General features: G+C 40.6%; 1 protein-coding gene and 1 long non-coding RNA gene across 2 annotated transcripts in view; one reads left to right on the forward strand and one right to left on the reverse strand.

The window, feature by feature from the left end:
* LOC114051091 overlaps window positions 1-5,275 on the forward strand; it is an 11,180-nt gene extending 5,905 nt beyond the window's left edge. Inside the window, exons 2-3 of the long non-coding RNA XR_003570107.1 lie at window positions 1,716-1,821; window positions 5,235-5,275. This is a non-coding gene — a long non-coding RNA (uncharacterized LOC114051091). The remainder of the gene's footprint in view (window positions 1-1,715; window positions 1,822-5,234) is intronic.
* The window catches only part of TEN1 (TEN1, CST complex subunit), a 33,205-nt gene that overhangs the window by 7,584 nt on the left and 13,527 nt on the right, over window positions 1-12,094 (reverse strand). Inside the window, exons 2-3 of the mRNA XM_027873252.1 lie at window positions 2,880-3,012; window positions 2,627-2,784 (exon numbers count right to left, since the gene is read on the reverse strand). Of these exons, the coding sequence (XP_027729053.1) occupies window positions 2,627-2,784; window positions 2,880-2,968 (247 nt within the window). The 5' untranslated portion in view covers window positions 2,969-3,012. The remainder of the gene's footprint in view (window positions 1-2,626; window positions 2,785-2,879; window positions 3,013-12,094) is intronic.

Raw genomic sequence — 12,094 nt, forward strand, 5'->3', positions numbered from 1 at the left:
ACACACACACACACACACACACACACATACGCTATTATTGTTTTTTTGGAATTTCTTTTAGGCATAAAGGTCCTAGACTACAGAAAACAAATTCAGATCTGCAAGACAGAACAGTATATACAAGTGTGTGCAAGAAAGGGAGACTATTTTAAGGAAACTATGGGACAAGGTACTCAAAGAGTGAAAAGCAGCCAGACTAGGTATCATGAATTTTGAAGGAAGATGGTTTAATCTTGCTATCAGTTATGTGGGGTTATGAGACAAGAGTCAGAAAGGACCTGGATTTCTTGAGAATCACAAGCACTGAAAGGGGGGAAAAATATCCAAGACATCACTTTAACTTAAGATCGAAGTAAAACAGGAAATGAAAACACAGGTGGCTGTAAAACCTGGATGGCTGTTTTAAGCTGGTCCAACTGGATCAGATACTTCCTTGTATGTAGTGAATGGGGCAGCTAGGTAGTGCAGTGGATAGAGCACCAGGTGGGGAGTCAGGAAGACCTGAGTTCAAATCTGACCTCAGACACTTACTTTGTGACCTGGGCAAGTCACTAAACTCTGTTTGCCTCAGTTTCCTCATCTGTAAAATGAGCCAGAGAAGGAAATGACAAACTACTCCAGGATCTTTGCCAAAAAAAAAAAAAACCCAAATGGGGTTATACGCCTAAACAACAACAACAACAACAATGTAGTGTGTGGGAAGATCGTGATGTATCAAGGAGCTTTGAACCCTGCCCAGCCAGTTGACTGCTGGGTAGAGCTTAAGCCAGCTAGGCACATTGAGATGTGCTGTGGCTACCACACTAAACCTCAAGTTAGGAAGACCCGAGTTCAAATCTGGCTTCAGATACTACATGTGCTAGTTCCTTTGTCTGCCTCAGTTTCCTCATCCATAATAATGGGGTTAATAACAGCACCTACCTCCCAGGGCTGTTGTGAGGATCAAATAGATAATATTTGTAAAGTGCTTTGGCAAATTTTAAAGTGCTATATAAATACTAGCTAGTATTAACAGAGGAGGAAGAAGGGAGCACCACAAAATGTCTTCCTCAGTCACTGGGTATCAGTGGAAAGTCCACCAATGGTAGGAGATGGGAAGTCTTCTGTCTAGAGGTCCGAGACCTTTCCATCTACACATCTAGATTATTCTCCTCGTTTTGCAAGTGTCTCCTTATTTCTCTGAATTCCCCAAATTTGTTATTTCTTTTTTTTTTTTTCTGGCTAGGCAATGGGGTTAAGTGACTTGCCCAGGATCACACAGCTAGTAAGTGGTATGTGTCTGAGGCTGGATTTGAACTCAGGTTCTCCTGACTCCAGGGCCAGTGCTCTATCCACTGCGCCACCTAGCAGCCCCTAAATTTGTTATTTCTTACCGCTCCAGCATATTCTATAACTCTGATACATGACTGATTTTGCTTTTGGCCTTTGGCCAACACAGAAAATCCCAGCCCCTTTCCCATTCTCCCCGCTGCTCTCCAGTGTTCCTTTATCTTTTCCAATATTACCAGGCAAGTAGAAAGTAAAAATCCAAGGTCCCAAAGAAGAGATCTCAGAAAGGACCATTCTCTGCCTTCCCTCTGTTGACTAGCCAGAGCTTTGCAAGGCAGGGACTATTTGTGTGCCTTTATGTTTGTATGCTTCTTTCCTTTTCTCTGACCACAAAGGCCACTAAGTCTATGACCTTTAAAATTTCACTTTAATTTGTTGTCTTTCAGATCCCTTTCTTCTGGGACTTGAAGAATGCACAAGAGGTCACCTAGAGTCCTCTAATCTCACTGGAGATATGCTGTACCTATAGCTGGAACACAGGACAAAGTCAAGGTAACCCTTGAGGGCAATGCTCCGAAGTCTGGGGTTATTTCATCATTGCAAAAGGTCCTTCTCACTCACCCCTCCCCAAAATCAATTGTATAGGCTGGACATCTGTAAGCTTGAAGATTTAAATAGGATTATGATTTTAAATTGAAAGTCATTTCAATGTAATTAAATGTGTTACTTAGGTAAACCCTACTTTGGGTGTGTGTTCCTTCCTCTCTGTCCCAGTTGAAAAGCAGTGTGCCAAAGGGTAAGATGAGGTCAAGCAGTCAGGAGCAAAGTCCTCCTTACTGCAATCAGCTTCTCAGTGAAACTCCTAGAGTGTCAAAGTCCTCAGAAACCACCATTACCCTAGTTTCTTCAAGGGAAAAGGAGCAAAGTCCTAGGAACCAGCAAACAAACACTATTAAGTCCAAAGGTAGCTCCATTTCCCCAACCTCTCCTGTATTACGTTCCCAGCTTTTACCCTTCACCACCACCCCCCTTGCCCCTTTCTTCCCTGCCTCTTCCCTCCCTCTCTTCAGGCCCCAGCAGTTTCTTTCCATCTTCTGCACAATCTACTTGCCTTGCTTCTAACTTGAGACCTTTAGGACATCTTCAAATTACACCTGATACTTGCCACATCATCATATATGGGAGTCTCTGTGCTCTAAGGCTGACCTCTGGTTCTTAGAGAATGCTAAGGTCAGTGAAGAAAGCATCGCTGTATCATAAGCTATGATAAGGTTAGCCTTGGCTCCTGGGGGATTCCAGGGTGCCCCCACCCTATCATGCTCCAGAGAGACAAAGAGGTCCTAAGGTCAGTGCTTACCATCGCCCCGTTCATATTCCCCCAGTACAATATACAGGGACCCTGGCTGGGCGTGGAACGGCTCCACCAACTTGGTGCAGATGTGGACCTGACGCTGGGCTGATTCGTGCTGAGCAACTAAAGTAACTCTGGACCGAACTATATCATAACAGTGGAACCTGAAATTTAGTGAAAAGAGAATCGTTACCACCTCCAGTTCAAAAGGATAGTCTAAAAAACAAATTGCACAGAAGGAAAATGAGACCACACTCACCTGCCAAACGTTCTCACAGTTTCTCCTTCTGGGACTATACCAGAACTGATCTCCCAAGGAAAGTAATAGATCCCAGCTCTGGGGAGCATCTTCAGCAGCTGTAACCAGACAGGGTTTGAAGACCTCAATTAATCTGCAAGAAACAAAAGATGCAATGTTGTAAAAGCCTGAGACTCACATACGTGATCGGCTAGAAGCACTGCCACAAGAGAATGAATTTTAGACATTTGGAGCCCTCCTCAACCTTTCCTCTTTTGATGTTTGGTGCAGTCCATTTTATTAAATTCAATGAGCACTTACTGAGCCCCACTATATGCCAAGCACAGCTAGATTGTGCAGTAGATAGAGTGCAGGGCCTAGAGTCAGGAAGACTCATCTTCCTGAGTTCAAATCCAGCTTCAGACACTTACTAACTGTGTGACCCTGGACAGGTCACTTAACCCTGTTTGCCTCAGTTTCCTCATCTATAAAACGAGCTGGAGAAGGAAATGGCAAATCACTCCAGTATCTTTGCCAAGAAAACCCCAAATGGGGTCACAAAGAGACATACATGACTGAAACAACTATACAACAAATATGCCAAGCAGTTTGACATAGTAGAGGGAGAAAAAGAGCCAGTCTCAGAACCAGAAAAAAGTGAGTTCAAGTTTTCCCTTGCCTCTGACATGTACAGGCTATGTGATCCTGGACAAATCACTTAACCTTCAGTGTTCCAGCTCTGAAACATAAGATAATTAATAAAAACTATAACAACAACAACAATATTAATAATAGCTAACATTTCTATAGTGTTTATCTTGTGCCAGGCACTGTGCTAAGTGCTTTATAAATTATTACTTAATTTGATCCTCACAACAACTCTAGTTATGATTATCCCCATTTTATAGATGAGGAAATTGAGGGAAACACAGGTTAAGTGACTTGGACAGTGTCACACAGCTACTAAGTATCTGAGTCTGTATTTGGACTCAGGTCTTTCTGACTCCAGGTCCGGCACTCCATCTACTGCACCACCTAGCACAAATTAAGTGGATGAAAAAAATCTGTCGATTGATTGAGTCCTAAGATCATAGATTTAGAGCTCAAAGGAACCTGAAAGATCACTTAGTCTTCCCCCTTCATTATTTCGATGAGGAAACAGGTCCAAGAGGTTAAGTAACTAACCCAAAGTCACAAGGCAAATAATAATAAGAGGCAGTGGCAGGATTTGAACCCAGGATACAGAGTAGGGCATAGGGGCTGGGGGTGGGCGGTGAGCAAGAATAATGAGTCTAGGATGGCTTCTAGAGATGCAAAATCTAGGTGACTGGAAGGATGGTTGTGCTCTTGGCAAAAATATAGGGAAGTCAGGAAATGGGGTGGGGCTTAGAGGGCAAGCTTTCTGCATCACCACATCAAGATCTTGGTGACTATGAGTTATTTCCAAGGCTCTCTCCCTCATTTTTCAAGCCAAGCTACCTACTGCCTTGACGTTGGCCAATTAATGCCAATCAGATCCAGTGAGTGATATTTAACCACCAAAACAAGGGTTGGGACCTTCAGACCATCCACTGCCGGTTATAGTTCTGTGCTGCTGGAACTAGCTCTTCTATTGCTCTCTCCACCACCTTTGTCCCCTTTCTTTTGCTTCATTTTCATCAACAAATATTCATAGAATGCCTCTTTGCAAGGGTTCAAATCCTGCCTATAAGATGCTTACTTCTGTGTGACCTCTGGCAAAACATTTAACCTCCCTGGGCCTTGGTTTCCCCGTCTGTAAAATGAGTGGGTTAGACTAGGTGTCCCCTGAGGTCCTTTCTCAAGATAATGATATCAAGCTAAGCTCCCTTTATCTCTCCCAACCCCCTCCTCTCTCAGACCATAGGGATAATAGCTTTAGGGCTATTAAGCATCATCTAATCCAGTCCTCTCACTCTACAGATCAAGAAATGGAGACTAGAGAAGTTGTATGATTTTTTTCAAGGTCATGAAGTCTAAATAACAAAGCCAGGATTCAAATCCAGTTCCTCTGATGCTCAAACCAGCATTCTTTCCACTCTGCTGCCTCCTCTTACTTTATCAAGCAAAAAATTGAGGTCATCAACCATGAGTTCTCTCATCTCCAGTATCCATACCTCTGAATGCTTATACACATTTATTCAACCTCTCCTGTGCTCCAGTCTCCAAGGAAGTTCTCTTTGTCAAAGCTACCCCTCTCCAACCTTGTCTTTGATTCCATCCCCTCCTGTTTGTTTCCTCTTAGATTTTTGACCCAACAATCATTCTTTTCCCCGTCTCATCTTCAATCTCTCTCTTTCTACTTGTTCCTTCCTTTTTTCTCACATAAACATACCCGTCTCCCTTATTCTTCCCTAGGATGTCCATCAAATGGGGAATGGCTCAACAAGCTGTGGTACATGATTGTGATGGAATATTACTGTGCTATAAGAAATGACAAGCAAGATGATTTCAGAAAAAACCTGAAAAGACTTACATGAACTGATGCAAAATGAAGTGAGCAGAACCAGGAGAATCTTGTACATAGTAACAACAATATTGGACAATGAAGAACTATGAATGACTTAGCTATTCTGAGTAATACAATGATCCAAGACAATCCCAAAGTAATAAAGATGAACCATACTATCTGCCTCTGGAGAAAGAACTGATATTGTCTGAATACAGAGTAAAGCATGCTATTTTTTACTCTCTTTCATTCTTTTTTCTTTTAACCTAGTATTCTTGTACAAAATGACTAATAGAGAAATATTTTACATGATTGCACAGGTATAATCCAAAAAACAAACAAACCAAACAAACTTCCCTAGGATCTGCCCCTCTAACTTTCTCCTCTACCTTTTTCACTGCCAAACTCCTAGGAAGATTTAGCTACTCTCTCTGCCTTCACCCCCACCACTCAGAGGATCCAGCTTCCTACCCAACTACTGTCTTGAAATTGTCCTTTCCAAGATTACCAGGGATCCCTCCACTGCTAAATCTGTGGCCTTTTGTCCGTCTTCATCTTCCCTGATTTCCCTAAAACTTTCGACTCTGTTGATCACTCACTCCTCTCCTAAACATTCTCTCCCCTTTTAGCTTCCCAGACACTGTTATCTTTTAGTTCTGGTTGCTTCTACCTATACACTCTTATCTGTCCCTTCTTTTCAATCCCATAGCCACCACACAAACTCAGTCCTTCATTGTCTGTGACTCAGACTATTTCAATGGAGTCATCTCTTCTCCCTCCAATGAGTCCTCCATAAAGTTGCTTGGTATCTTAAATCTGGCCCCAAACCTACCTTTCCAGCTTTATTTCACATTCTTCCCTCTGAAAATCCTTCCGGATTCCCCACCTTCTTCCTCCATAAATGAGCCCTCCTAACACTTACCTCCCATCTGACCCCTGGGGAGGAGTTCATATATATTACTAACAGACATACTAGCTTAATTGTCACTCTTTGACGCAAGGGACAGTTAGGGGTGGAGGTAGAGGGAGAGGAATGGTGTCTTCCCTCAATGACTTGTAAGACCAAGAGCATCAATAAAATGTATTATTAAAAAATTACCATGTATCTACCTATCTGCTTAGACATTATAAGAATCTAAACTTTGCCCTTAGAGTTGTGAATTAGTCTTCATTCTGGAAAAAAAATTTGAATTTAAGTTTAACAAAAAAATGACAAAATGTTCATGCCCTTTGACCCACAAATACCACTACTAGCCATATACCCCAAAGAGATCAAAGACAGAAAGATCCTATATATACCAAAACATACACAGCAAAATTTTCTGTAGTAGCAATAAACTTGAAACAAAGTAGTCACTAATCAATTGAGGAATAGCTAAACAAATCAAATCATAGTACATAACAGTAATGGAATACTACTGCTTTATAAGGCACTTAATTTAGACAAGTATGGGAAAACTTATATGAATTGTTGTAGAATGAACTAAACAAAACCAGGAAAACAATATACCCAATGACAACAAAGTAAATGGATAAAAGAACAAAAACCCCAAACTAAATAGATGTATAATTATAATGAGCAAACTTGGCCCCAAAGAAGAGATGTGCTGCCAGTTCCAACCATGAGCCAGTTTATACCTTGGAAATTGACCAACACTACAAATCAGGGCTTGATTTATTATTTTGTTGATTGTCTAGACTTAAGAAAGTGATGGAGAAAATGTCAGTAATGCTGATTAAACTTAAATTTTTTTGCCTATACATTTCTTTACCAGCACATCCCTGCCTCCCTCCTTCCCTTTGCAAAGATGGAGGACTACATGTGGGAAACACTGCCTATACTATCAGATTGATGGTACTGATTAGTTTTGTTGAACTTTCTTCCCCTTTCTTAATCTATTGTTACAAATTGAAGATAACTTGTTGAATAAGAGAGCAGGGACACATTCAGGGATGAATATGATGTGAAAACAAGAAATATTAATAACAATTCAAATTAATTTCTTAAAAAGGAATCCTTCCCCCCTGCCAAAAAAACAAACAAAACTAAGTTCCTTAAAGGCATAGACTGTTTATTTTAGTATTCCTAGAGACCAACATAATAATAGCTGACATTTAAGTAATGCTTTAAGATTGGCAAAATATTTTGTAAATACTAGTTATCCCTTCCACATCACTGGGTTTGGAACCCCAGTGATCTGGAAAATCATCCTAGAATTTTCTGGCCCTCTCTTTGTTGTGGTCTAGGGGTACTGGGAACCCCAAAATTCAAGGGTAAAAGGCATGAGTCTTGCCTGGAAAGAATTCAACTCAAGCCTTCTTTCAGTCAAAGACAAGGTTTATTGTTTTGCCAAAAGGGGAGGGCCAGACTCTTAAGGAATCTGAGCAATTTAATGACAAGATGGACCTTTATATACAGAACGGGACCGTGGGAAGATCTGGATGTGATCAAGAAGTGGCCAATAGAGGAGGAGTCTAGATGGAATTAAGGAGTGGTAAAATAGCCTGGGATGGGGCCAGCTGCAGACAATGAGGGCCACAATGAAAGGGCAGTCAAAAGGATTATATTGGGATGGGCTGGGTGTCTCAGGCAAACCCAGAGACTTGGCTCAGGGGCTTTGGGGTCCTTTTAGGAGTACAGTGTAAATCCCATCCCCCATAACCATACCAGAGAAAAAGCCTGAATTTTTTTCTTTTTCTTTTATGAGGTGTTTACAATACTTTCCTGTAAAATCTGGGTTAAGTATTTGGTCATAGGCTACATTATACAATACTATACATATATTTTATGTATTTCTAAGCTTCTAAACTTTTTCTTTGTCATATGCTGGCCTTCACATGTTGTCTAGGCTTTCACAAAACTCCCCAAAAATTCCCATTTAATTTCTAATGTCAACTGAGATATAGTGAAACCTCAATGGGAAAAATTACAATGTGGAAGGGATAACTGTACTCATTTGACCTTATGACTACAGTTGCTATTATTATCACCATTTTACAAAAAAGGAAACAGAGTCAGGCTAAGTGACTGATCTAGGATCCCAGAGCTAGCAAGAGTTTAGTGTAAGTATTCAACTTGCTCTACATAGCAGTGATTTAAGCTCCGTTTGCCCTGCCACTGCACTTACAACCTGTACAGAGATAATTAAATACAAAGGAATTGGAGGTGAAAAAAAAGCATTAAAAATGGGGTATGGGTCCATCCTCCTCACATACTTTGTGGGCCTAAGAAGTGAGAAACATTGTATATTATGTCAGATGTTTTTTGATGTATTGATTGGTTTTTCTAATTTTTTTTTTCTATTTTCATTTTTTTAATGTTTTTGTTGCAAGAGTTGGTTCTCTGGGAGGGGAGAGGGGGTAGATAGATGGGAAAAATATAAGCAATATAAAAACAAAAAGTATCCATAAAAATCAATTTAAAAAGAAAGGTTCTGAAGTGCCTGTAGAATTACCAATAAAGGATAAAACTATATTCACTTTTTTTTTTAAATGGAGGGGGTGGGGAATCAAGGGAGGCTTCACAGAGAAAGTGTCAGAAATGGATTTTGGGAGAACATAATTGACTCCATTCTACACTGTATCTGCTACTTTTCCCCCTTTTTCTGTGTGATATGGAATGTACTATCTCCTTCACTACTTCCCTTCCCCCATTCACTTTACAGTTACAAAAGAAAATTCATAGGACTTTGAATAATTCCAGAAACTCACCCATTTCTCTTTATTTTACATAATAAGGCACATAATAGAAGCTAATTGACTAATAAAGAAAATACTGTTCTCTGTAAATAGCTAACCTAAAGATCTCTATAAGTTTAAGCAACCTTTGTCTTTTTCTAAAAATATACCTTTTCCTGTCTCCCAAAAATGATCTTACCCAAAATTACTTTGTAAGCCTGCTTCCCTGACCTACCTCATTTTACCCATCAACTCTCTGGGTTGGATAGCTCAAGAGGAGAGATGATATAGATAACAAATAGATATAGACATAGATAAGGAGATAGAAATAGAGATATGGGTAGGAATGTTGTGGTTGTTTTATCATTTTCAGTCCTGTTGGACTCTTTATGATCCCATTTGGTGTTTTCATAGCAAAGATACCAGAGGGGGTTTGCCATTTCCTTCTCTACTTCATTTTACAGATAAGGAAACTGAGGCAAACAAGGTCAAGTGACTTGCCCAGGGTCACACAACTAGAAAGTATCTGAGGCCGAATTTGAACACAGGTTTTCCTGACTCCAGGGAGGGCACTCTAATCATTGTGCCCCCTAGGTGATAGATATATATGTATATACATCTATGTATGTGTATGTATATATGTGTATGTGTGTATGTGTATATACATACACACACGTACATTATCTGTGGAATTGTGAGGCACATATATCCAACAACAACTGATGCAGTAGGTCACTCTAGTGGATAAACTGCAACATACCTATCTGTAACCTGAGCTGGCTTATTTGTGCAGCAGCTTGCAAAGACCCTAAAAATTTTTTTTTTTGATGAGGCAATCAGAATTAAGTGACTTGCCCAGGGTGACACTGCTATTAAATGTCAAGTGTCTCAGGCTGAATGTGAACTCAGGTCCTCCTAACTCTTAAGACTGGAGCTCTATCCACTGTGCCCCCTAGCTGCCCCTGACCCTGAAAATTCTTGCAAAAAAAGTGACACTTGAGAGGAGCCTTGAAGGATGATAAGGATTCTGAGAAAGGCAGTTCCTGTACTATAGGTATTAGGGATAATTTCCGAAAATGCACAGATGCAGGAGATTAGAATTTGATTCTGTTAAGTTTGGGGAACAGCTACTAGTACAATTTGGTTGGAATGTAAAATACTTATCCCAGAGGCAGTAGGAGAGCAGCAAAAACTTGAGCACACAGGAGTAACTTGGTCATGATCCCTCCCCCCTCCAAACAAAAAAAATCGTATTTATTTCGTACATACTTATATGTGTATATGCTTTCTCTCCTTATAGGAAGGAAGAAAATGAACATTAATGATGCATCTACTATGTGCCAGACACTATCCTAAGCACTTTTATAAATATTATCTCATTTGATCCTTACAACAAACAAAAGTTAAATGATTTGCTTGAGATCACACAGCTAGTTAATTGTCTGAATGTGTATTTGAACAACTCAATTCCAGGCCCAGGGCAAGCTCTATCTACAGCTATCATTTCTAGCTGCCTAAAACATATTCCCAGAAGACAAGGACTAGGATTTTTATCTTGGACTTTTATCTAGCATAGCGTCTGACCAAAAGCTTAATAAATACTTACTGATTTATTTGACCTGTGCCTTAGGAAGACTATTTTGACAGGTTTGTGGAGGATAACAGGAGAAAGGACAGACCGGAAGTAGGCCAATTAGGAGGCTTTCAAAATAGTTCAGTCAGGGGGAAATGAAACCCTGAACTGGGATAATACCCACGAGAGTAAAGACTAGAGAGATGAGGGGGATATTGTGGAAATAGAATCAATAGAGACTTGGCAATTAATTCACTATGGGAGGGTGAGGTAGACAGTCAAGGATCACCGAGGTTATGAACTTAAGTGACTGTGAGGATGTTGGTGCCCTCAATAGAAATAGAAAAATTTAAAGGAAGGTCAGGTTTAGGAAGAAAGATGACGAGTTCTGCTTTGTTCTTGGTTGAGTTTAAGATACCCGTGGTATATCCGGGTATATATTGTTGAGGTATAGAGGTGCTGGGACCCCAAAATCACAACATGCGGGTCTTGGCCAAATGAACTCGACTCAAGCCTTCTTTCAGCCAAAGACAAGGTTTATTAGAACATCCATCATATTGGGCAGACTCTTAAGGAATCTAAGCATTTGTATTGCTACCTCAAGTGGGCCAGATTTTAAGAATCTGAGCCCCATAATAAAGAGGCAAGATGAACCTTATATACAGAAAGACTGTGGGAGGGATCTAGGAGTAGCCAGGTAGTTTGGGGTAACTGGAGGAGGGGTCTAAGGAAGATCTGGATGGGAGCGGTCAGTAAGCTGGGGTGAACAGAATACCAGCAACAGGGACCTGGACCAAGTGGCCAAGGGAGAATGGAGTCTAGATAGGATTAAGGGTGGGAAGTGGCCAGGCTAGTTGACAGGATTATAGCCACAGGTGAATGCCAGAGATTTGGCCAGGGGAAAGTCCAAGGTTTTTCCTTTTTGGGGTCCAGATCCCAAAGACATGGTCTTTTCCTTTTAGGGGTTCAGGTCCCATCCCCATCAGAGATGTCCAGTGGGTAGCATGTGGAACTGGAGCTAAGAAATTAGACTGGATTATACAGATTTAAGAGTTAACTACATAGAGACAATAACTTAACTCAAGGGAGTGGATGATATCACAAAGGCAGAGAGGCCTCAGGAGAGATAACCATTGTTAGGAGGCAAGAGACATTAAAAAATCAGGAAAGGATATTGAACAGGACCAGTCAGGATCAGTCAGGAGGAGCATTCCATTCAATAAGTACCTATTATCAACAGTTGAGAGACTAAACAATTACTGGGTTTAAAAATCCCAAATGGGAGATCTAAAAGTGAAGGTAGCAGATTAATTTTTTGCTCCCCACCTGCCAAAAAGAAGGACAAATTTCTAACATTAGAAATGGGAGTTTTCCTTTACAAAAAGGGAAATCAAGGATGTCAGCTTTGGAACTAGGATGGTACCACAATCAAGGGAGCTCCTAATGACAGGGTATGAGCCCCAGGAAACCCACCCCCACTCCCAAACTTTCCTTGAATTTTCCCACATGGTCAAATCT

This window comes from Vombatus ursinus, unplaced genomic scaffold (genome assembly GCF_900497805.2).
Source record: "Vombatus ursinus unplaced genomic scaffold, bare-nosed wombat genome assembly UNPS02014801.1, whole genome shotgun sequence".
In the NCBI taxonomy this organism is placed as follows: Eukaryota; Metazoa; Chordata; class Mammalia; order Diprotodontia; family Vombatidae; genus Vombatus; species Vombatus ursinus.